The sequence below is a fragment of the Manacus candei genome, unplaced genomic scaffold, assembly GCF_025592945.1.
Source record: "Manacus candei isolate 608988 ecotype Guabito, Panama unplaced genomic scaffold, ASM2559294v1 h1tg000015l, whole genome shotgun sequence".
NCBI lineage: Eukaryota > Metazoa > Chordata > Aves > Passeriformes > Pipridae > Manacus > Manacus candei.
This window is the reverse complement of record NW_026138063.1, coordinates 11321409-11348195: the sequence shown is the minus strand read 5'-3', so window position 1 is coordinate 11348195 and position 26787 is coordinate 11321409. Positions and strand designations below refer to the sequence as shown.

General features: G+C 45.0%; 1 protein-coding gene across 3 annotated transcripts in view; it reads right to left on the bottom strand.

Moving 5' to 3' along the window:
- Positions 1 to 26787, bottom strand: part of TP63 (tumor protein p63) — a 107796-nt gene that overhangs the window by 71064 nt on the left and 9945 nt on the right. For all 3 annotated transcript variants that reach the window (XM_051782158.1, XM_051782157.1, XM_051782162.1), the window contains exons 4-5: positions 11635 to 11763; positions 10796 to 10928 (exon numbers count right to left, since the gene is read on the bottom strand). In XM_051782158.1, the coding sequence (XP_051638118.1) occupies positions 10796 to 10928; positions 11635 to 11763 (262 nt within the window). The remainder of the gene's footprint in view (positions 1 to 10795; positions 10929 to 11634; positions 11764 to 26787) is intronic.

Genomic DNA, 26787 nt, shown 5'->3' with positions numbered 1-26787 from the left:
TCCTTTCACATGTTAAAAAGAATTACTTCATATTGAGGCCAGATGAACAAGGTTTAACTCTATTCTTCTAGTCCAATAAACTCTCTTCCACCCTGAACAGAAAAAGAACAAAGTAGAAAACAAAGAAATCAAGCCAAAGGAGCAAGAGAAAAGCCTGGCACTTCATGCTTTGGATACTTAGTTGGATCGAATTTTTTTAAAAAAAAGTAGCTTAGCCTCAGGAAAGGAAGTCTCCTTAAAGCAATTTACCTCCAATACTGTAGGAAACTAAAAATAATAATTGCTAGTTAGATTTGAAAGTTTCAGCTGCAACTCTCCCAGGTCTGACTCAGATATTCTAGAAAGCTTCTGGCAATGCTTTGTGGCTCCTGCTGGTATGTTGAAGAACAAAGTAATACGCAAACAAGACCCCTAAGTTTCCAAAATGAGCTGTCGGCCAAGCCAAACTGCTGATTCAGGCTCTTTGTTTGAATGCTCTTTCTCTGTGCTGTTATATGGTTCATCCCAGTCTCTCGCACCAGTACCACGTGCAAGTTCTCAACCTTCCTGGTCGCAAGGTAAGTGCGCAAAATCGTGACGATTAAAAATGTCATGACCACAATTGCAGTGTTAATTGGAGATTGCGTAATTTCTCGTAGAAGGGGGGGTGTGCACACACACCTGCCTGCATGTTAGGCGGTTCATGCAGAATTTTCTGCAGATCAAAGAAAAAAAATAATCTGCTCAGACCTCTCTGCTCCTACAAAAATAGCATCTGGATCAACCGCGTCACCACGGACTGTGACATTCACTGAACTCAGAAATGTTTACAAATTAGGACTGAGATAACAGAAGGAGGAGGGGGAAAAATAGAACAGTTTTTTGGTGCTGTTTTGTTGTGGTTTTTTTTCGTTACATCTGAATAACTGCTGAATGCTCAAAAAGCAAGCCTCCACCAATTGGCTTTGAGAGTCTTTCCAGTGAAGACTTCACAGGGACAGACATGATACTCTGTGACAGAAGACAGCCAGGTTAAAGAGCTAAAGGAAAATACTTTCGAGAAAATGTAAAAGTCAACCTGCCCTCTCAAAAACTCATGCAGAGTAAACTTCACTGCTAAAACCACAGGGAATGGAGGGAAAAACATCCCAGTCCCTGAAACAGGGACTTTCCTTTTTGTGTGTGTGTTTTTAATCCAAACATCTATGGCAAGATAGAACAAATAAAAAAAGAGAGATGATGCATAAAAGGCATCATCCTGCCTGCTGCTGACTGGCTACAGCCCTGTGTGCATCCTGGGCAGGCTGCTCTGGAGCAATGCGTGGAGCTGCAGTTCATCCCTGTGCAAGAGAGAGACCAGGCAGCCCCTGCTCTCAGAGCTAACCTGTCTGCTGCACCCGGGAGTACAAATTCAGTTCCCTCCTGGTTTCCTTACCACTGACCCAGGGACAGGTCGGAAGCCCAGAAATTCCTTTGGAATGCGCTCAAATGTATGAGCCTTCAAGCTACAAACATGCCCTGTCTGCAAGTGTTTAGTACTGAGGATCAATCCTTTCTTCCAAGGACTCCCATTGGCATTTTTTCCCCCCATTTTGAAAGTGCAGGGTAAATAGGTGGACTTGCCAAAAACAGGAGTAGAGCCCAGCTCCAGCCTTGCCCACAGTGCAGGACCCTTTCTCCTTCCCCAAGGAACAGGCCCTCCCCAAGGCAATCGCCTGTCACAACAGCCCTGCCCTCCGACCCTGGGTAAACATCTGCGCACGCTGCTTATTTGAGCTCCTACAGTCTCGTTATCTCCCCCAGAACACCCCCAGGGCTAATTAGAGAGTTAATGGCATCATGTCAGGAGATAACACTACATGGAGGGGAGCAGGGAGAGGGAAGGTGGAAAGGAATTGTGAAACAAAACCAGTTCCCTTCACAACCACTGTGCAATATTGGTTTAGGAAGGGCGCACACAGCCCTCAGGCACTCTGCCCTCTGGCTGCTGAGCTCCATTTAATGAGAGAGCAAAACACTCCTCCGGAGAGATTCAGCTCTCCAGCCAAGGTGATGCAAGGCTCCCACACCTGCCCTATGTCTGCACAACCAAAAACCCTCCAATACCATCAAGGGTCATTCCCATCAAAGTGCCAGCAAGGACTCACAGTTGGTGTATGACATAGGTTGGTCAAAGAGCATACAGATGATTTATTAAAAAGTGTTTCTGCTTATTCCTGGTGCTCCTTTTATCTAATTTTCTAACTTTTTCTGTACCCTACTGATTCTCTTTAAAGAACAGTTGCTTTCACTAAAAAAGCTGAGAGATAACACTGTATGAACACAGAGCTCTTGGCAAGGCAACACATAAGCCCACAAAACCACTGGCCAGCAGACACTTGAGCAGACACTTTTGCACTGATGAACACAAAATGCGGGTCAGCAGACACTCATGCATGGAAATATGACCAGGGGATTTTGGGGGTTCAAGCCTCTGCAGCTCTTTTGTTGGAGTAACAAGCCTCAACACTTAAACAGCATTTTTGCCTCATGAGGATCTTTGGATGCTCAAAACAGCACGATTGACCCTCTCCTTCCCTGTCCCCTCCCATATCTGTGAAATATTTTTTGAAAGTTAATAGAGGGTTACGCAAGAAAATTCATGAAAATTGCTACTGATTGGCATAAACAGTCCCATCCCTCCAGCTGGAGGTGGGACAGGGTCATGGCACAAGCCTGCATCCCAGAGACCAAGCGCTCTGGCCAGGGAAAGGGAAAAGGAGATAGCGACAGATTACAGAGCCTTTGTTTTCAATTAGAGAAAGGAGCAAGTGTTGATAGACCAGGGCTGCTCTTGCACAAGCAGCAGAGGGGAAAGCGTTGTTCTTCCCTTATCTTGTATAAACTACAGATTGCTCTCATGAAATGCACAACTGTTTATAAATGCACAATCATAGCAGCTCTTTCCAACTAGACTCTGCTACACTGCCAACTCCCTCCCACCCAAACCCTTTCAAAATAATCCAGTATTAAAAAGAAAGTTACCACTTTGCAATAATTCGAGAACAGTCTTCCAAACCTCTGGTTAAACCCTGACCCTTCAACCAATGGCCATTCCTGCTTCGCATGTTAACACGTCACTGTTACCTACCTTGTGCCAGAGTGCTGGGGTACCACACACCTCCTGAGGCAGCCAGGAAGCTGGGTTATGCCTTGTTTCCTATGCAGAAATGTTGTACTTGGCAGTGCCGGTCTGTGGGTGACCCTTGCCTGTTCTCACATGCCATGTCCAACACCAGTATGGCAATGGCCATGGGGTTCAGTTGTTGGGTTAGAGATCTTTCCCAGAAGACTGATCACTTTTGTTTCACACTTGTTTAATTTTAACCCAGTCTGGACATCCCCATGAGGTCCACCACACCCATCCATGTTCTCAAAGAGAAATAAGAGTACTTCAGGGTACCTTTTCCTTCTGTTTAAGCAAGCTGGAGATAAAAATCCATTCTTTTAGAGTGGCAGTTACATTCATTACTGAAAATTCCTTTGATCTTTTATTAATCTCTGCAAATTCAGATTTTGATTAGTGAAGAGTTCAGTTACCAGTGATTAAACGATCTCACCCCACAAACCACTCCTTAATCTATGCTTCACAGAGACTGATTTAATTTTTGACTGCCTGACAATTCACTCCCCCATTAATTTTAATGCTATCAAATCAATGACAGTGAGGTGGAAAGTAGATGGTACAGACATTCAGAAGGAAATATTATCTAGTCCAAAAGTCTCCCCATGAAATACTGGAGGAAAAAATAATAGTCATTAACAGGACTGTGGGCAGGATGTGCAGAACCACAAAGCAACATATACAGTGAGACTTTGGATGCATAAGACTCTCTTCAAAGCAAGAATCCCAATTAATGCAAGAAATGACTTTTAAAACAAAAGCTACACCCCACAGCTCTCTGCAGCACAGACACTTTGGCTGTGTTGGACCAGGAAGGCGAGCAGGACACTCCCAGGGCTGTGCTCCAGGTCTGTCTTAGCCTGAAAGGAGCAACCTCTCCCTGGCACAGTCAGCTCTGCAGCTTGCAACAGCACTGAGAGGTGCTCTCCATCTTCCATCCATCTCAGCCTACAAAGAGGGACACCACAAGGCTCCATAAGTTTTCACTTGGCTGGATATAGACAGCTCAATTCATCACCCTACTTCCAGCTAACAAGAGAAAAGGATCTTACATTCCTTCTTCCAGCAGCTCGGTTTAAAAACAACCAAAAATAACAAGGCAAAACAAACACAAAAAGTCTAAAGGAAGGCAAACTCTGGGGATGGCCACTCCACTTCTACTGGTGTTCATGCTGCACTTCATGGCTTGCTGAAACGCCAGCCACCCAAGGGGTTTACCACTTACAGGCTCTAACCCAATCAAAGTGCTCCCAAAAAATATGGAAATTATGGCTATAATTGGGGGGAGGGGGAAGGAAAGAGGATCCTAAGAGGATCCTATCAACCAGGTAGAAACAGAGCAAAGTTCCCATCAAAACAGCATAAACCTTAAAACTTGCTCCACAGGCAAAAGTTCCTACAATCTATTGCTTCAAGATCAATTCAGTGTTTGTGCAGACCTTTTAAAGATGTAAAATAAGCACTATGCATTATTGCTCCATACTTGCTCAAGGAGCACGTGCAGCACCATGGAAACCTTTGGAGGCAGGCCTAGCTGCTTGGGGAAGATGTTTTCTGAAGTGACTGCTTCGCTTGTTCTGAGGTATTTGTATGTGGGCAGACGACAGGACTCCAATTGCTACACTCTTCCACTTCAGGTGCTCATAGCAATATGAATCGTGGAGTTAAAGCCACCCCTCCAGAGGAGAACAAACACCTCATCTCACATGTGGCTACCTTCCAGTAGTTTTGTGCTTTTTAGCTTAAAATTAGTTTATTCCTTCCCAAGATGGATGCAAAGCAAGATGCTCAAAGGGAAGAAATATTTAAAGGAATCTTAAATATGCTTCCAAAATGATCTATAGCACAGCAGACATATCACCCATTAGTTTTCTTCAATACCTTTGAGAATCCTGGGAGTTTACATAAAAATAAAACACTTGGTGTAAGGATATTCATCAACTGGTTGCATTCCTACAGGAAGAAATGAAGCCAGTCCTGGTCTGCAGCCAGAACCAGGGCCAAGTAGCACAGGAAAGGGAGCTAGGGAAAAATTATTTTAAAGAAACACGAATACGTCTTTAGACTCCTGATACACACAAGATGAGAGAAGTCTTCAAGCTCTGACCAAACTGAATGTACAAATGCATTCTTTACATTCATTCTTATCTGAAAGAATTGACCATTTCTAGATTTGGATCTGCAGCTCTAAATGTGATGATTAGATCATTTGGAGGGACCTACACTGCAGAAGATTAAACATTGAGTAAGATTACATAGCCAAGCCTAAATTAGGAGAGCTTCTGAGTTTAACTGCAAACAAGAGAGGTGCTGGAGGGAAGCTTCCAACAGAGTAATGCATTTGCTCATTATGGAAATGCCTGTGCATAATCTCAACTTTCTTTGCACGGCTATGGAACGAATAAATACCCACAAAGAAGAGAAACTTGGCAAGCCTCAAACTCTCTCAAGCACAAACCAGACAGTAATAAAAGCTTTGATCACATCCCTGTGCTGTACAAAGTCCTTCCTTCCTTTCTATGGTCAATCCAGGAATACTTAGGCGTGGAAACAGATGGCCACACAACCCACTTTGCTGCATCTATTTATCAAATCAGCCTTATCCTCCAGGTGCAAAACCATTTCCCAACAAAATGCAGGACTGCAACACCTGCTAGAGCCTGTGGAAATACACACCATGTATTAGTCAGTCCCTGCACCAAGGCACTCTCCCTGCCCTGCTGTGGATACACAGGGACGTCCAGCCTGTCCCACAGTCTCGCCGCCCCTTAACCAGCATTCATCTGCTTCTTCAGCCATTACCGTGCAGCAAGTGGAGTCCTCCTGAACCACACAAACACTTTTAAGGAAGCAATTAAAAGCTAACACAGTTTAGAGCCTGTGCTTTAATATTAAAGTCTTGGATAGGACACCACAGACATCCTTCTGGGCAGTAAGTTGGATTTTTTTGTGTCTGCCCTTCGTAGTGTTGCACATCTGATCCTGACCACAGCTCCCAGGTGATGGGGACCCAGGAATTCAGTGCATAGCTGCCAAGTATGAATTACTGAACTGATTTACACAGTACCAAGGCTGAGAGCATGCAGAAGAGAGCCAGCAGCTACCTTGGGCCAGAGTAGCTCCTCTACAGCCCACTGGGCTGCAGCAGGGGAGGGTATCTTGTACAAAGTGGCTTGGGTGGCTCCTTCATGCGCCTACAGCAAGCTAAATTTGGGAAAGGCTTCTTGTTTCCATTGGGAATCATCAAACACCAGCTCTGAGATGTGTCATTGGTAAGAGGGCTGAGGCTGAGAGCCTCGACACCTCCATGTCCTCCATGAGATGCATCCTGTCTATCCTAGAGCCAACAGTTATCTTCACCTCTATGTATAGAGAACAGCAGTCACGGAGCTTCAGCTCTCATTTATAAAACTATGAAATGCATGTTGCACCTCAAAAATTTCTGTAGCTACCAGGCTTGGGACACCCACAGCCCATGAAGCTGAGTACCCAAACTCAAAAGGACAACCTCCTGTACTACACCACCATCTCCAAGGCAAAAACCCACCCCACAAGGAGCTCAGCGGTGCCTAATCAAGCCACACACAGCAAATCCCCACAGTTATTTGCAGAAGACGAGGAAGAACAAATAAATATCGAAAAGTAAAAAAAAGGACGAGGAATTCTCTCTGCCTTTTATGGGGAGGGATGGATCCAGGTTAAGAAAACTCTGACCACGGCGACTGTCTGGGCAAAAGGCATTCCACTGAACTGGTTAGGCAAGGGGCTGCGGGAGGACGGCTCGCTCAGGGGCATGAAAGGAAGGTATGTACAGGGGGAGGGGGACAAGCTGCTCCATCACTGGGGACAGCACTGCAGCTCCTGCCAGCAAGCTCCCTGGAATCCTGGACATACTGCTGGGACGGTGGTGGCAGACGACTTACAGACTCTGCAAACCCCACAAATAACACTTTTATCAGGATATTGCTCGCTGAAGTCCTTAGCCCAAAGCAGCTTTGTTTGGGTCCAGACTAGCATCTCTAAGCATTGCTGAACAGTTTACAGGACCTCTGAGGGATTGTGAAGGAAAGCAATTCTGCACCTGGTAGGTCAGACTGACAGCACTAAGAGGGCTCCAGGGCAATGCAGGGTTATTGCACTGCCACACACTCATTCCTAGAGAGAGGTCTCCAGACCTCTCCTCCCTGTTGCTCCAGGGCATTTAGTCAGTCAGACAAAAATATAAAATTGCTATAACATTGCCTAATTTCTAGCACTGCAGGTTATAGGTTTTGTAAGCAGTGTTCCTCCTGAACGCAGGGAGCTAGACACCACCCCACCACAGACCCTGTGGTTGCTGGCTGCATCCTTGATCAGAGTAGAGGCTGAGGAACCCCTCTTTGGTGGGCTTAATGAATGGCAGGAGGCCCACAAGGACACACATTCAACTTACCTCCCTGGACATCCGCAGCTCCTTCCCACACTAGGGCCATGGCAGAAGCTAAACGTTCTCCACACCCACAGGGACCACCAGCCATTCACTCTGGTCATGCAAAAAGGCAGATCTTTGCTGGGATTTTCCAGTCTGCCTGTGGTTCACACCAGAGGAAAGGAAGGGGCACAGCCGACACCCTGACGGAGGGGCCACCCAGGACATTGTGAAAGAGCTGGTCACAAGGCACAGAGCCAGGGAAGGCTGCTGACTGTCTGGTGTTACACCAGACCCACAAACCCTCTTCCTGGCCCCTCCAGCTCTTTTCATCCCAAGACAGTGCAGATCACCAGTTTCTCTTACCCCTTTCTTAAATGGACACAGGAAGAATGTTTCTTCCTTAAAAAGAAGTGTGTGAGAACTGCAAGGGCTCAGATGAGAGGGATCTCTGTGTCACACAACCCTCTTCTCCAGCTCTCTCTCCACACAGTTGCATTTTCAAGGCAATGAACACAACTAATGGGTGTTCAGGAGGGCAGAACTTATGCTCACTTTCCAGCCCACTGGTAGGACAGTTTCTTCAGGCACTGTTCTGAATACTATAGCTCCTTCCCCACTGCCAACTCTATTGTGAACAAACAACTGTACCCCCAAAAGTTAAATAATACAAATAAAATTAAAAAAAATAATAAAAAAAATCACAGGTCTTACCAATACAACTGTTGGGATCAAAGGTGGACATCTTTTAAGACTGAAAGTTTCATTTTTCAGAAGTAAGTTGAAAGAAGGTGCAGAACTTATTTTAAAGGCTGATTGGGATTGCCTCAAAGTCTACACAAGGACAACTGCTTCAAAAACACCAGTCTTAATTGCTTTGCACCCATTTAAATCTCACATGGCGATACATTTTGGAGAAAAGCTGGCCTTGCTCTTTTCTTAAGACAAATGTAATACTATAAAGCCCTCTGCCTTGATCTCAGTGCTCATCTCCCAGGGCCCCTCTGTTTCTGCTGCATTCCTTTGTGTTTATCTGCCCTCTTCAACCCTTTGCTGCAATCAGCTGCGTGCAGCACCTCGTGTCTAGAAGTGACATGGCTGAGGTTACAGGAGAGACAGGTGCAAGGAAAGCTCGTGCCCTGAAGCTATCCAAAGGAAAAGAGAAGCTGGAGGGGAAGAGGGTTGTAAGGTATTTCAGATTAAAGCAAACACCTTGCCTCGGGCTACACATTCTCTGCTAACGCAAGCTGCAGCCGCTTTGAGCCCCAGAAACAGCAAAGCAAACACAGACTTCTCTGCAAGGGGAGTTGTCACCTGTCAGGGATGTTTGCAAATTTATAGGGAGGTGGTGGTGGTGGTAAGGGGAGTAAAAAGAGCTTTCCTCATTTTAAAAGACAGGCTGTTTGCACAGGTTTGCGATGCATATTTTGCTTTGTGAAGGCTTTTGTCCAGCATTCAACTGAGCAAAGGTGCTGTCTTCCACTGGAGACAAACTGGAACATTTGTTAATGTACATACATTAATGTACTCTAAGCTGGTGCCTTACAGTAAGGGTGAGGATAGGATGGAATTTCCCTGCTCCCCCTTCAGCTTGTCACGTCAGTGAAAAACACTTCTTAAAAAGAAGTCACCGTACAGCTTGGCCTCTCCAGAAATGCCTCCAACAAGGCTGGGATCAAGCCCATCATAAGCAAGAGGTTATTGCATAGAGAAAGCTGCTTGTGCCCTTCCCTAGCACCAGTGCTCACTTCAGCAAGGTTCAGAGAGGACAGGGGAAAGGGTCTTTCCATTCATGTTTCTCTGCTCCACAGACGGGAGAGGGAGACTCTGAACAGGCCTTCAGTGAGCCCGTCAGCCACCACTGTGCTCTGCAGACAGCTCAGAGGAGCTGGAGATGGGGAGGCTTTACTAGTGTTCAGTGCCACAAGTCCAGATTTGAGCGTGGAAGGAGCAAAGTTTCTGCTGATGACCCTTAAACTGGTGGGTATTGTTTTTTAAGAGGACATAGTTCAAGCAGACTATAACTATGCACTTTGAAAGTCAGAAGTCCCTGTAAACGTGGAGAATCTTTGGCCCATTGAAGAGATAACATTTCACTGGAGCTTTGCTATAGTGGTGGAAAAAGCTGAGATCCACATGCTGATGGAAGGCTTGTACCCCACCCCTCTGTGCCCCCAAAAATGCAGAATCAAAAGATAACCAGACTTAATTTCAGTCACCTCTCCTTGTGCACTTGGATTAGCTTCACCACATTAGCTGAGCACATACCCAACCTCAAATTGTCCTTTTAACCCTTTGTAACCTCCATGGAAAAAGAAGAGCACTGCAGTCTCCCCAGCAGTCACACCAAAGTAGCACTAACAGATCAAACTGTCTGTCATTGGGGACTGCAGTCAGCATGACCCAGGAGTTCTTTGCTTGCAGACACAATCCACCAGGTTACAAACACTGCCAGGATTCAAATTGCCAACATACCATTTTTGGGTACATTAAAAATTGTGGTTGATTAGCCAGGAAATCAAATGGCACCACTTTCTCAGGATGGAAACAGTGGAACAAGAAAATTTACAGACACCAAAACAAATTCCAAACTACACATTATTTTTATCCTAAAGTATACAAAACCCAGGAAGAACAGAAACAGGACATGAACAACTCAAACTTCAAAATAGCTCCTGCTCCAGCCTGCAAGAACAGCACCTGGCTTCTTCAGTAGGGCTATTGCTAAGAAAGAGTCAGTCTGTTTGTGCCAAAAGCAATGAACCAACAACCACCAGTGCCTCATCTGCATTCCAGTCTTGAGCCATACTGATGAGACACCCATGGCCAAGACTCAATATAAACACTCTCTAGTCTGGAGAAACAGGAGGAAAAAAACCCAACTGTGGTCTGAAAAAAAATTTTCACTCCTATATGACCCTCAAGAGAACAAAAACCAGTGAAGAACCTCTGGCCTTGGTCAGCAAAATTGTGACTGCGCCCAGAACCCAAACAAGGCCACATAAAACTACCTCTAAGCAGGGAGAGTGCAGGGATGGTTGAGTAGTGTGTGAAAGAGACTCCCCAGCTCTCCTGCCAAGCTTAGCTGCCTCATCCCTCTCTCCTGCCATTGCTGTGGCAGGAGAAGGAGAGCAGGTCAGGAGTCAGCCAAGGGAGGAAGATGGACCTGGGGCAACACAGCTGGAATAGCTCCTGCAAAAATTCTCCATGTTTCCCCAAAGGTCAAGGAAGCTCTCACTACTCACCCACATTGGGTCATTGAGCTCCGTGTCCTGCACCCGGACGCAGTCCATGCTAATCTCAATTTTGTTTGTAGAGCCATTTTCAGATGGGCCATCGATGAAGTTTAAATCAATTGGCTGAACTGAGCATATTGGCCTGAAAAGAACACAGTACTAGAGTTAAAACTGGCCAAATTCCATTTTCCACCACCCCACCTTCCCTTCCCATGCCTCCTGCTAGGGTGTCATCCAGTACTTCGGCATAACCACGAACCAGTCTCATGACAAAGTAAGTTATTACTAACGAACAACTATCTCCTCACCCGCTGTACTACAGCAGCCCCAAACCAGGACAGGGCCTGGAGGGACATTTCACTTGCCTGACCAGAAAGATGAGATAAGAGTGCAAGAGTTAAATCACTGAAAGACAGAACTCATGGAGGATTTATAGCAGTAACTGTTTTAGCATTAGTCATGGCAAGTCAGGAATGGGAACAGAGTCAGTTTTATTTCCTTCAATGGACCTGGGAGGGTGAACTCTGCACCATCTTCACCTCCTTCCATTTCCTTAGGGGAAAATGCCAACCATGTGCCTTAGGTGATCACTTCCTAGAAAGGAGTCAGCTCAGCCAGAGGTCTTGAAGAGAGTCAGTGTCACTGCTGATCACTGCATTTGGTCCCCATAGCCTGGATGTGGAAACTCTTGAGAGCTCAAGAGCTGTAAGTCACCACAGACTGACACATCTAATCATCACATCCATATCTAATCAACAGGTACATAAGGTTCCAAAACCCCCAGCATCAATCCCTGGAGCATCCTGTCCTAAAACACCTTTCACAAATTCCACATAAGGGCTACTTACTGTTCCAGGAAGTCCCAGAGATGCTGGATTACCTCTGGGCTGAGGAATTCCCTCGGCTGTGAGCCCTGGGACATGGCTGATCGGTAGTAACTCTCCTTCCAGGAGAAGGGGCTCGGAGTTTCTACAAACCTTAAAAAACAAAAGCAAAAAAAAAAAAAAAAAAAAAAAAAAGGAGAAAGGAAAAAAAGAAAAACACACGCACAAAGACAAGTTGAATGCATGAGTACAACTTGATGAAAACCCATAAATAGAAGCTATTGTGTGAAAAAGGAGACATGCTGAATGCCTGGAACATTCACAGCTGTACAACACACATTCCACACTGCTGCAGATGCTGTATTTAGATGGGAGAGAATTTGGCCAACCTTCCCAATAAGTTAAATATCCCTCAGAATCCACTGGGATGCTGCATCATAAGAATCCCAGAGAGAAAAAAAAAAATCCACTTTCCATTTTACCCCAAAATAATCAACTCCCCATATAAAGCAGGTAGTCTTTGCAGCAGGTGAAGCAACTAAGCAGGGTGTGATTTCACTGTCCCTGGCTGGTTACCTCTCTAAATGGCATGCCCTTGGATGATTAGGCAACTTCTCCTACACCCAGCCACTGCAGCTGAGGTCTCAAACCCAGTATTTTTTTTTTAAATTTAAATAATAATAAATAATATTTTTGTTCTATTTTCCATGGAAATAAGTTCCATCACATAAAAATTTTTCTACTTGTCTTCTGCCTTCTCCCCTCCAACGATTTCAGAGCCTGACCCACTGATTTCCACCAGATCTGCTAATTACCTTGGCCATTTTTATCCCCTTAACCTCCCACAAGCCTCACAGAAATAGGTGGACCCAAGAGAAGCAGTGACAGAGCTGGAGCACTCATGCTTTCCACAGCTGCACATTCTCATCCCACTGGCCAATTTCTAAATTCAAACACAGCAGCTTTTACACCCATGTCAAAATACTTGACGGCTGCAGGAATATAAGGAGAGCGGGAGGAATTTCTCGAGTATATTTGCAGTTGACAAAAACTCTCAGTTCAACTTTAATTAGAGTATGAGGCAGGTGACCACCTTTCCTGCTACAGGGTTGGGGGCATCCTGCAAAATTTTCATATGAAAGAGTTATTTCAGCACAATGCAAGCAAATGGCCATGTTCCTTGCCAGGGAAACAGCAGTGGCGAGAGCCACGGTTATAACTCGATTCCAAAGAGAACTGGACTGATATTTTATTTGGCACATATTCGTCCTGTTTAACACAATGGTCTAAACAAATTGCCTGGAAGACCCTAATTTATTAAACTGCCAAAATTAAGAAAGAGTGTTTCAGAGGGAAGATCATACTACAGTTCTTTTCCTGAAGTATCTACTTCTGGCTGCTGTTAGAGAGGGATCTAGCTCTCTTTACTTAATTTGTGTGACCTCTTATGTTTTGAGGATGACTCCGGTCTGCAAAAAGTGGGGCTTTCCTCACCTCTGCTGTCCACAGAACTTCCTGCTCTTAGAAAAGAGCAGACCATTGTTCTAAGCTAATGGAAATCAAAGTGTCTTAAGCTCCCAGAGCCAAAGCTGGGCATGCCTCAAAATAGGTGAAAGTATCATTTCAGTTGCTTATCCTTTTTGTAATGAAAAAAAAACCAAAACCAACATCATTTAAAATCTCATGAACAGCCAGAGACAAATAAAATGCAGAAGTGTCACAGCTAATAGCTGTGCCTCACAGATGTGAGCACATATCCACACTACATGTGAATAATCACAAATTCTCTGAGAACAGCAGTTATCCCACAAAGTACCAGAAATTACTCCTTTCAGGCTTTCAGTCTGGTAAGACACTTTCAAGAATGCCACACTGAAACCCAGAAGATCACATCTAGCCTAAAACCTTCCACATAAGCTGCAACTCAATGCCACCACAAGCTTTGAAGGATCACAGTGGGGGAGCATATGCTCTGCAACCTGCTCTGCCGCTAAACCCACAGACCTCAGGCATTGCTCAATACCCTGCACTCAGTCCTGACCTCGTAGGAGTGGGCAGAGAAACCCCACAGTAGGTTCTCCCAAGCCACCAAAGTGGTCACTTCTAACAATTATTTTCCACTTATCATAACTGCTCATGACTTGTACACTTCTTGTTACTGCATAAACAGGAACTACCTTCAACAGATAAATAGTTATAACAAAACAGACCTTCCTCAGAGACCTTTCCTTTGAAAAGTCTCGGTGCAACTTGATTCCCGCATGCCATGGCATGCCCCAGCTTTGGTTCACTGCTGGACAAAGATCTTGGTCTCAAAAAGGCAAAGCAACCCAGTTCACCCTGCCTGCTCTGGCCCTGGTGGTCTCATTCAGCAGCGATACCATAAACCTCCCCCAAAACAAGCAGTGCCCACAGCCTGCAGTGCAGGAGAGGCAGGAGGTATTAGCTGCACACACTGATAACACCAGTTAAGGACACAGATGGTACTTCCCTCTACCAAACACAACTCCAAATTTCTCCAGAGAAGTATTTTCCAGCTGTTTCACTTTTATCCCTGCACCCAGCCAAGCTCCTAGCTTACTGTTTTCTAAGAAAAGCATTATCAGATTCTACCTGATAGCCAAAAAGGCATGTTTCCCTATACCATGCACAAGAAGTCTCCTGGTTAATGCTTTCACAGAAGCAAAATTTGAGAGACTCCTTCAACACTCTCTGCAACCTTTACTACCTGTACAAGTCTATTTCCAAAGCAGGCAGCAGGATTAGGCAGCCAGCTTTGGCAAGGCAGCTGTGATAATACTGTGGGCATTAGACAGGTAGTGAGCATTGCTTTTTACTCAGTTTGGAGCATCCTGCTCTCAGGTTGGAAAGGGCTGTTAAGCTGCATGAAAACCAACGTCAGCACAAAGCTGCATACAAGATAAACTGTCTTCTTTCCTGTGATTTTAATAAAACCTAAACCTAGTGCCATTTTCCTTCTATCAGCCTTCAACACAAAGGAGCAGCCTCTGTCTACTAAACATATACCTAAGGGCCTGAATTTCCACAGGAAAATAACAGCTAAAGCCTAAGCAAAATCTATCCATAAATGTCACTACTCTAGTTAATTGTCCTTTCCCACATCAGCAAATGCTCTACTTACAGTAAAATAATCAGTGTGCCTAAAGTTAAACACAAGATTTCAAGCATTTGCATTGCTCAAATTGGTTCTACCAACCAGCTACTTTTTTATCAACAGACATTTAAGCAACATCCCTTTTAGCCACATCCACTCTCCCAAAGGGCATCACAGGAAATGGCACTACTGAACACTGGCTCTTATACCAAACTGCTGATTACAACAGAACAATGCATAGTAGTAAGTCTTGTCTAGTGTGTCTCTGTTTAAGGTAAGGCCCTGCATCAGCTGTTGAACTAGCTAGCAGGCTGCTTTTCACAAGCAGAGAACACTGGCTACACCAGACTGGAACTACAGGGGGATTTACAGCCCCCATCAAACTGCAAGCTGAATAGGACATTGCATCCACAAGTCCCTCCTTCAAAAACCACTAGGGGATTATTAATAGCAAGTTAAATCTTTTCCAAGAAGCGGGACCTCACCAAGAGCACAGTGTTTCCTCACGCAGTGCTGGGACGCTGCTCCTGAGCCACTGACTCCCAGGTCTAAGGCAGCAATGCACTCCCACTGAGACCTAGCTCAGCTCCATCCTATTTATTTTGATGGAGCAAGAGCAGCCCAGACTCCAGGTGAAAGCAGTTTTCCAGATTAATTAGGTGGGCTGAAGCCTCAAGACACACTGATTATTCTGCTGCCTCCTGACCACTCCCCCAGAAGAGCTGCCTTACAGCCCCCTCACTGGGGATGTGTCCCAGCTGATCCCCTTTGCCATCTCACTGATGAGCGAGATCTCTGCAAAATACAGCAATGAGAGACACATGCCCCCGTAGCCGTGTCCACACAGCACTCACTTTCAGAGTCTTCCAGAAGGCTGTGAATATTAAACTGAACCAAAAAAAAAAAAATCCAAACCAACAAAAAACCAATCAACCAAACAAAAGAAAGCAACCCACCCTTCCAAAAACCAACAGCCAAACCAAATAATCCAGGCAAGCACAGAATTTGATTCTCATAAGCTTTAACCTATCTGCACTACAATTGACTTTCTCTGGAAGCGAAGGTCCCAACACTGGAGGAAATGAAGCCCCGACTGCTTGGCCCAGCACGACCACAAACTGGTGGCAAACTAGAGAGAAAACAAGACATTTCTGCTCCCACTACTCAGTCTAAGCACATGCTTCCAGTCTTCACCACATTCACCCCCTTTCCACCTTCACATCAAAGGCATTAAAGGAACAAAACAAAACAAAACAACCCTAAACTACTTTCCACAGCAGGAAAAAAATGACAGAAAACTATTAAACTCAACTATTGCAATACAGCAACACTTCTCACCCAAAATGCCACCTTTTAGTGCAAATAATCTTTCTTAGAAAGGGCTAAAGCCAAAACACCCAGGTTTGACTTACCCCTGGGGAAAAAACGGGAGCTCCTGAGGAAAACAAGACCTAGGTTTGATACTGAGCATGCACAGCCCCTCCCCTATAGCTTTAACCTTAAAGGAGGATGCCACCTGCTTTCGCTGATAGAGGGTCAAATCTGACACAGGGTGCAGCTCAAGCACCACTGGGGCGCATGTGTGAGTCCAGCAGCCTCCTTCCAAAAATAAAGACTGTCGCAACCAAGAGATAGCTGGTTTCCTTTGTTTTTTCATCCAAAATGGGCTTGGTGCTTCAACACTCTGAGCCACTCCTGGGTTAATAGTACAGTTTATGAGGAAACCAGAAACGAATATGGTATCTCAGTGAAGCTGCTGTGTTGGGTTTCAAGAGATCCAAGCACTTTCTGTTCTCCCTAGCTTCCCTTGAAAGCTGGAGCTCTGGGGTTGTTTGCGTTCCTCCTGCATTGGGCAAATTCTCAGAAATTATCATATAGTTTGAAGATGCAGAACTTCATGGCTTGATATTGGTGTATAACCACAGTGTAAAATTTTGTGACATGAAAACTTTCACAATAGGGACGACTAAAATGATCTGGAGATTTTTTTTCTTCTTCTTGCCAAAATTACAGAATGTTGTTTTCTGCTTGTCCCCACGAGATGTCTTATCAATGGTGTACACTTTTCTATCACTGAGTCTGTAGTTCTCAGCCAGTGGACATGTAGATGGGGCCAGAGAAGTCTTTCTCTGTAAGCTACAGATTTTGCTCTTTTTTCACAAGATATATTCCCCTAAAGGACCTGCTAGTGGAGTACTCAGGAAACCCTGATTCAGAGAGAAGAACATCTGGTCTTATGAAGAAAGCACTTCCACATTATGCAAATGTACCAAAAAATAATTAATAATGTCTAAATAATGATATCTAATATGGCTCATTTTATTCATAATTCTCAAAGTGCTCTACAAAGGAAGACAAGGTAATTACTCCCATTTTACCTGTGGGAAAACTAAGACACTGGGAGGTCATAGGATTACTCATCGTTACTCAGCAAGCCAGAAATACAACCTTGGTCACCCGAGTCCCAGTCTGGTGCTTGCTTTAAAAGGAACTAATGATTTTGGGTGTTTAGATAGCGAAATTAAAAAAGGCCTTAATTTCTTCAGGTGGAGTATGCACTGTACTTCCTAGAACAAGAAACTCCCAAATTTTACTTATCTATCTTCAGGCACCAAAATGCTGATGCCCAGGAATGAAAATCAAAGCTGCAGAAATGCTGTGACTAGATTTAAACCACACTCACATTTCAGAGTGGAAGTGTAATTCCAATTTATATGCCCAGACTAAACTCTAATCTTTCTTCCTGAATGCTTAAAGCAGTTAACCCCTTAAAAACCCTTAATTCATGCACAGATTAATAGATTAGTGCTCAACCATCACAGGGCACGAGCTGGGTAGAGAACTAAGTCACAGAGAAGTCGGCAATCAGCAATCCAAATCCACATGCTCATCCCTGTCTTCTGCAGTTACACCTTGAAGTGTATCAAAAGCAATGGTAAACAAACAATTTAAAGTTCACAAGCATTACGCCTAAATGCCTAAATCTTGGTGTCAGTTGTATTTTTAGGTTTTGAGTGGGGAGGGGGCTCCTTTTCAGATCATACCATTAAAACTCGAGGAACTTGGCAGCCCTCGTCCTGCTGGAATTCCCCCTGCTCTGCGTTGTAACACTGCAGTGATTTGTAGACATCGGTACCTAATGAGGCTCACAGCTGTGCAAGAGGAGAAGGATGCGGGGTCTGGCAGCACGGGACAAGCTGCGCCTGGCAGGCAGTGTCATCTGGAATTCCCCGAAGTGCAGAGCGCTCTTGTCCCCCATGACCGCAGTGGCCACCCTCGACCAGCAGAGCATACCCTGGAAGCACCCCTTAGAGACCTTAGGAAATCAGCCTGGCTCATTCCTGCAAACAGGGGTGCCAAAATGAAAGCCAAATGGTAGACAGGCAGGCTCTCAACTGCCTCGGAGAAGATTGTGGCTGAATTTCATTGAACTCTAGTGCACTTTTTCTGCGTCTACTTCATCAACAAGCAACCTCCCTTCCCAGCATGAATTGTACTGTAAAATGCATTGTCTTCTTTTTTTTCTCTGCCTGATGCCATATTCCAAGGTCTTGGCTCACATGATCCCAAAACAGATTGACTCCCATCCTGGCAGAGGCAGGTCCTGCTGAACTGTGCTCACAGGTATTTATTCTCCTTTCAATTTTGAGCCCAGCTTTCAGATTTAGCATTTTAAAATCTAGACTCCTAGCAACTTCTTTAAACCCTTCAGATTGTCTTTCCATATAACACTGCTTCTATGTGTCAGTCCAAAAGAAAACTGATGGTTGCATGGATTAGAAAGGACAAATGTAAGGAATAACAAACACCAGCTCAGGATTCCTTTGAGACAGAATAGAACTTTCACCTATGGTTCAATTGCCTGTTCTTTTTTTCCACTTCTCACTTTTTTCAGATGTTTCCCAGATCTGATATCTCATTAAAAAATCATGTGGACAGCAGCATGGGTTATGGGGAGGGGCAGCTGAGAGAAAAGTGGTCAAGTGGCACAGAGATGTGCATTAGAAAATGTGAAAGAAGCTGACTGCCAAAAGGGTGAACCCTGATCTCAGAAGTAGCCGACAGGCAAGGAGATATGGGGAACACAAGAAGGAACTGGGAGTGACAGTGGCAAAGGGCTCCGTGACACTGACAATGTCCTACAGCATCCAAGGACAGACTAGGGAGGGAAAGCTGAATATGAGCCAGCAGTGTCCTGGCTGCCCTGAGGGCCAACCATGTCCCGGGAGGCATCAGGCAAACCATCACCAGCTGGTCGAGGGAGGTGATTGTCCCACTCTGCTCTGCACTGATATGGCCTCATCTGTAATACTGGGGCAGTTTTAGACTCCACAATATAAGAAAGACACTAGGCTATTAGAAAGTGTCCTAAGGAGGGCTGTGAAGATGGTGAGGGGCCTTGAGGGGAAGCCGTATGAGGAGAGCCTGAGGTCGCTTGGTCTGTTCAGCCTGGAGAAGAGAAAACTGAGGGGAGACTTCATTGCAGTTACAACCTCCTTGTGAAGAGAAGAGTAGGGACAGACACTGATCTCCTCTCTGTGGTGACCAGTGACAGGACCCGAGGGAATGGCCTGAAGTTGTGTCAGGGGAGGTTTAGGTGGGATATTAGAAAAAGGTTCTTCACCCACAGAGTGGGTGAGCACTGGAACAGGCTCCCCAGGGAATTGGTCACAGCACCAAGGCTGCCAGAGCTCAAGGAGCGTTTGGATGATACTGTCAGGCACATGGTGTGAGTCAGCCTGTGCAAGGCTAAGAGTTGGATTCAATGATCCTTGTGGGTCGCTTCCAGCTCAGCATTTTCTGTGATTCTGTGACTGTTACCTTTCACAGTCACTAGGCAAATGGCACTTGTATTGCACACAACCTGTTTCAACTGTGAACTATATATTTAGAGGAGATAAAGCAATCCTGTCTCAGAGGAATGCTCGGTGTTCTGCTAGGGTCTACTGTAATAGTGCATCCTGATCTCCCTGTGACTTAGATTTGTCTTTTGGAAGCGTATGTGTGTGAACTGAATGGAAAGGGGTAGGAAGGGATTGTTCTGCTTCCTAATTGCTCTTTGCTTCAGTCTTCAGTTCGCAGAAAAGACTGACCTATATCAGAGAAAGTGAAACTGGCTGCACAGTGATCCTCCTAATTCACCATGCTGCAAAACACAAGGGGGATTTTTTTCCATTCATCATCTCCTTTCAGTTATAGTCATTTTGAGTAAGACTGCCTGCAGTGAATGCTACATTTGCAGCTTTGTGGCCACCACTCAAAGCACATTATATCACTGCAGCCATGTGCCCCGTGCCAGCACCCTGCTCCAGCACAGACTGCAGAGCTCCTCTGGGAGAAAAAGACTCCCTCTGCATTCCCATTACTACCATGACGAGGGTTTCCAGCATGAGCACTGCATGGCCTGCTCCCTGCAAACTGCTGGGAATGGCTTCTGGAAGCAGAACGATTTCAGTGTGCTATCAGTAACCCCTGCAGCCTAGGAACCCACTGCATCTCCTATCAATGTCTCATCACATCAGCTATCTACATGTCATCATTATCAGCCTGACAACAGTCACCACTTCCATATAACAGAGGTATTTCTTTGTGTCCTCAGGGCTTCAGGCAGCCCATCACTCCACCAGCACTACTGTCCCCTAATTGTTAGAGAAAGTCACCCCTAATTTTTTTTTCCTTCAAGGTTTCCTTCAGCATCTTGTGAACTTTCCGAGACCTCTCATATCTCCCACTCAATTTTGGACACCCCCTTCTCACCCATCCTTGGAAACTCAGCCATGGACATCTCCTCCCCTTCAGCTCAGCCCCGACACCCACTCCCTTTCCCAGCAGGGGCTGAAGGGTGGAGCTCTGGCCAAGGTGAAGCACTGCCACAGCAATTCCACTGCAATTGGTGCATTTTAGTCTGGAGTACAGAGTCCTCATAATGTCCAGAAGACCACCTAGGAACCTGAGCAATCTCTGTGGAGAAGCTCAGAATTAGAGTGCAAGCCTGGAGCTCGGGACACCCAGCCCAACCCCCAGCCCATGGGTGTCCTGTCCATCTTTGTCCTTCCATTCCTGAGGTATAGGAGTATCCCCAGATTTGTAAAGCACATAGCGACCTGTTGACAATCAGTACCTCTGCAGCGTAAGGTGCTCTCAAGACTTTTCAATTTAAATAATAAAAGGACATGTAAATAATCAATTTTAAGGAAGCACTGAACCGAAAACCAATTAAAAAGCAGTTGCATTATTTTGTAACTCATTTTTCCAGTCAATCCCTTCCCCAAACCTATTGCAGTGGTCGTTAAAAGCAGTGCCCACCTGCAGAGGGAAGAGTCAGAGCGGCTGGGCAGAGGTGAAAGCTTTTACACAGTGAGATAGTCTTCTTAAAGCAGCACAAGCAGAAAAATCCAGGTCCAGCCCTTAAAATTCTGAGGTATTTTTGAGCCAAGTTCAAAAATGAGTGCTAGAGAAACTTTTCAGGCAAACTGTTCAAAAGCCACAAAACATTTTCAAGTCCATAAAAAAAAAATCCCTTTGGTCTAAGTAAAAGACATCATTTGCTCAGTTTCACATACACAGCTGAGAACACATATTTGGGTCTACCTTTCGGAGTTTGCTCAACACGATTTGCAGCCAGCCAGCCCTGATGGTTTTACAGCAGGACAAAGAGAGTGATGCTTTCTCTGCTCGGTGAAGGAGAGGACAAGTACAGGTTTCTGCTGAGGTCTCCTGCTGGGTCAGTGCCGCCTCCAGCCCTGCTGTCACATGCCAACCTCTGCTGCCCAGCTGCAGCTACAATTAAAGACAACAGAGACCATCTTTTGTCTCTCCGGGGGCAATGCCTAACCCAAAATCACTCCATGGTCCCCTCATCCACCATCAGTAGTGGTTTGCAGCCTGGAAGCATCTAGGGAAGTAGGAGACTCAGACACCTCTGCTGTTGCATTCTGCTGCACAGTATGGGAAGACCCCTCATTTTTCTGGAGGAGGAGTGGGAGAAAGGCAGTTGTTAAATGCCCAAAGCAGCCTAAACCAGTTAACCACATCCTTTCCAGTTACCCAGGTCTCCACAGCATCAGGGAATATTAAAAGAAAAGAAAGCAACAGCTCCAAAAATGAAATTGGGCAAGGTTATTTTCAAGAGATGGCAGTCATGAGAAAAATACAGATATTACAGGCCTTCATCACTACTCTTTTTTTTAGTGATTTTAGGTATTTAATAGGAAAATTGAAGTTCTGGAGAGGCAGTGATCAGAAATCTGACCTTCCTGAGGCTTGCCCTATCAATTTCCCCTCTTTTGAGATTTGGTCATCAGTATTTTCCCTGCATTTACCCCAAACCAGTATCTACCTCAATTTGTTGCTGTCTCTTTTTTATAAGGAGCTTGCTTTCAGTATTTCCCACAGGAAATGTGACTCTTAACTATTGTCTATTGAATTTTTGCAGTGTTGAGTGCAACCAGCATCTCTCAAATTTCACTGGTCTATCTTCATCACACCAATACAGAGACCACAACACAGAATGAAAATTACTTTATTTATTACAGATAGTAAAATAATTCATCCAAACACATCAGAGCTTCAGAAAGGCAATCAGGGTGTGAGGAACTGGTTCTTATTAGATACTGCAAGGCTCTGAAAGAAGCCAGAGCCAAGGGAAAAAAATACCCAAACTAACAGAAGAGTTTAACTTGAAGCCAGGGTAGAGCAGCAAGGAAAGGCCTCAGCTACATCCACACTGCTGGTCTGGCTGGAATTCAAGGTCTGATTTGTGTATTATTCCTTATCTGCATGCAAGCACGTTTTTGAGACATGGCCCTGACCCGAGCACAGGGCTACCTGGAAAGGAAATGACCGTGAGCACTGTTGAGCCCAACCTCTCATTTTATATAGCAGGGAAAAGTTAGGTCTGGTCTCAGATGAGGTTTCTCCAAGCCAGTGTACCACCAAATGTCCTGAGCTCATCCCTTCCTAAGGACTGCTCACTATCAGAGCAAGTGCCAGCTGCAGGCAGTGTATCACCAAGAGAACCTGAGAGAAACCCTCAGATCAAGGGTTCGTCATGGGGGCCGTCCCCCAAACCAGGGACCTGCACTGTGCTGGGTAGCTGCCAGGGAGATCTCCTTGGGTTCCTGACTGGTTTTTTTGTTAACACAATAAATGGAGATTATGTGGTGCAAAGAGTAACAGCTTAGAGACTACAACTAGGGCAGTAATTCTCCCGAAGTGCAACAGGGTTAAACCAGAAAAACAAACAAACAAACCCACATCAATTTGTGTATCTTAAAAGATACAGTCAGGACCCAACAATGTTTCACATGTAATGCTCCTGCCTGCAGAGATGAAATCATGCTCAGTGCTTCTCCCAGGGAGTGCAAGGATGAAACATCATCCAAGGAACTCTCACACCACTCATTTACATGCTCTGGACCAAAGTATACAGATAGCACCCAGGTGAGCAGATAATAGCTCATTTCAAGCACAGGATGCTCCATTTAGTGGCAGATAAACACAGAAGTATGGTGTATGGGAACTGATGGAGTGACTGCTATTAGATATGGTGCATTTATGCGAGTCCTTCCAAGACAACTCCCCAGAAGCTGTGAACACTCAGTGCTGCATGAAGCAGCTCTTCACCATGACATGTGTGTGCCTCATCCAGCCTGCTGCGGTGAGGATTAGTGGAAAAAGAGGGGATGTCTTCAGCATGTGCCTATGAGCTTTGGAAAACCAAGTAAAACCAGCTCAAATCTTCATGTGGCTGACTGTCCTCCATGTCCCTGCGTTAATGATGGTGAGTGTATATTTGTGGGTCAGGTCCGAGGTGTTAGGGGGCTGTTCTCTGGGATCTGGTCTTGGCAGTGAGCTAAACTGAGCACCTCTCCTCACACTCCTGCATGGAACACCAGGTGTTTCCAGCCAGCAGGAGAGAGAGTAATCTCTCCTGGTAAGGAAGTTTCAGCCCCCTCCAAACCTTTCCTGAGCTCTGGTGCCATCTGAACCCTTTAGAAAAACAAAATGAGAAATGCAGTAATCGGCTCCCTCCCACCTCTGCCAAACTGCATGCATGGAACTGAATGCTCTTTTCTGGACCAAACCTAAGGGGTATTCCATACCCAGACTCCACAGCATGGCAGAGACACACGCAGCATGGGCTTTTCTGACTATGCCTGCAGCCCTGATGGCTCATGATGGGGTTGTAGTCCTCCAACATGCTCTGAGCTCCATTTAGAGCCTGACATGTCTCCTGCAAACAGCCTCTTCCCTGCTTGCACCACACCACTATCAGTAGTATTAAGGGGATATAAGCCCCAAGACACCAAAATGCTTTGCCAAGAATGGAGCTTCTTTTAAATTTGCTGAGATTTGAACTTTTTTGACATCTTAAGGAGCCAGATTCTCTCTCTGCCAGGATTGCCCCAACAGCTCCTAGGATTTGTTTGCCCAGGTGCTTGGTGTGCTGCAGCTACAACCTCCAGGAAGGCACTGGACATCCCTGCCCACCCAACAGCAGGTGCAGAGCTGCTGTTGTCCCGGTTCATGTAGGACAGGCGTTCCTCAAATTTGGCCACTGTGAGGAGGTGGCAGTGAGAAGCTGGGGAGAAGACATCCCACATAGGCCTCAACATGGCCCCCCCACCAAGAAGAAGCAAAGCAAGAGAAATCATGCAGCCAACACTGATTTTCAGCCTTGTAAAACTATGCATAGCAGGGCATTTAGTCATATAAATATAGTCAGAGAGCAGAGAGACAGCTATGCCAGACAGGGAACATGAAATACATGATTCCTTTTTAGAACAGGAGGGTTCTGAGACTGTCTACTGCAAAAGACTCATCACATTTTGTAAGCCAGGTAAGACACTTGGCTGCCTAAATTACCTACTCTTACAAAAGCCGCTTCTGTCTTTAGTTACACAAACTCTTTACTCTATGAACTGCTCAGAGGACTTACAAAGTCCCTCTCTCAAACTTTCTCTCAAAGGCTGAATTTTACAAAAATATAAAAACGATAATACAGAAAGTCCCCAGAACTCTTTAAAAGCAGGAAACTGTAAACAGCAACATCCTGTGTTTCAGTAAATAATTAAAATGCAAAACAGAAACGCCAGCAAAGCAGATGTTAGGTGCAGATTCTTGTAATATGAATTCGGTTGAAGCTCTCACTTTTTACCCCCACAGCCAACTTGTGAAATCTGATGTGTTTTGGATATTAAACAATAACTCCCATTCCTCACCCCTGCCTCCAGTGATAGTCTTCTGCTAAATACCATGCAAGCTGCATTTTTCAGCACGTAGCAACTCTGTGGCAGGGCAGCTATTGCTAAGCCCAAGGGCAGAGAATCCTTCTCTCAAAAATTACAGCACTTGCAGAAACCTTTCTCTGTGTCACAAAATAGCTCCAAGACAGGGCAGATGAAGAACAAAGAATTAAGAGCAGATTATAGTCCTGGAAGACAAGAACAAATGAACTGTTTATCTGGAACACTGCTGGTGTGTAAGGGAACGCTACCTGGAGCACTCACAGGATCTTTGCTTTTGTAACTACGATGGGTGCTAAGAAATTACAGGGTTGGCTCCCTATAATTTTATCAATACATTGCCACACCTAATGTGATTTATGATTTTTGCTTGTAATTATTTTAAAGCTGTAGCTCCTGGAGTGCTATGAAGACATAGAGTCTCCCTTTCCATCAAAACCAGTAATGACGTTTCCAATCTGTATATTTTAAGAGGAAAATTCACAAATATGAACAACAAAACTTGGAAGACAGTGTAAAGAAATTTTGTTGTCTAATATTGAGATTTTTAATCCTGTTATATTTGATCATCTAATGCCCATGTTAACCCTCAGAGCCAACTGAACTTCTATTTCACACCTGTCACAGCCCCCTCACAGACCCCACTGACAGCAAGCACAGCAATCCCGCTGTTGTGCCTCACCAGCTCCTGCTTCGAGGTGTAGAGGCAGACACTGCTGGTGATACACAGCTGAGCCACTGCTGTTTGCAGCATCCAGCTCACCAGCACACTTCAAGCTTCCTTCCATGCATTTGTTCAGCATACAGTGACTTTGGTGCATATCAACATCACTAAACCAGACAGGCATTGAACCTCCCAGGGCAAGGTTTTGTAAGCAGACTTATTTTTATGTTGCAAAGAACCTACTGAACCCCCGATCACTTACTGCAGGGTTTCCCCCTTCTCAGTCTTGGAGGTGGCTGTTCTCTTTATAGCTCCGTGCACTAACCGAATTCCCCTGGCTTATGTGCATCGGTATTTGTCACATCAGGCCACCTGTGGCATTCAAACACCTGACTGGAAATGACTCAGCAGCAAAATCCTGTGGGGAGATGATCTGCTACAGAGTAGTAAGTGATTATAAACAGGCACCAAAAACTCCCAAGTAAGCCCTATGAACAGATACAGATATTTCCATGAAGCTATCTAAGCAGATGTTATCTATTATCAGCAGAGCTAGTCAAACAAACCCCAGAAATCTACTACAGCAAAACATTTCCCTTCTGGTTATTTCAGTGTTGATCATGGCTACAAAATTTTGAGGCAAACAGAAGTCAAAATTTGTATGGCATCGTAAGCATTGGCTCCCACCACAATGTCCATGTTCCCATGAAGGTTTTCACGTAAGTGTAAAACTAACACAGAGCCAGGTACCAAATTGAAAGCTAAGTTTCCTTGATTTCTTCCTCATCCAAGACCCTCCTTCCTCCCCCATACCTTATGACCCCTATTGACATTTTTTTATAAAGGTTCATTACTCATTTGGACTCTTGTTGAATGTCAGAAGGTTTTATTTTTCCCAAAATCAAAGCTGAACCCTTTTGCTTTTTATCAGGCCAGAAATCCTTGTGTTTGTTGACGGGAGCTACTGCAAATTAGTTTGTAGTAGAAGGTGCAATGTAAATCAGCATAGAATTATAACTTTTAACATGTACCATGAACACCCTAAACACCTCTGAACAGATGAACTATTAAGAACTTGCTTCTTTAATTCCTTCAGAATTTTTGGAAGCTGAGCAAGGCACTATGAACTAGGTGTTCTCTCCTTTCAGTAA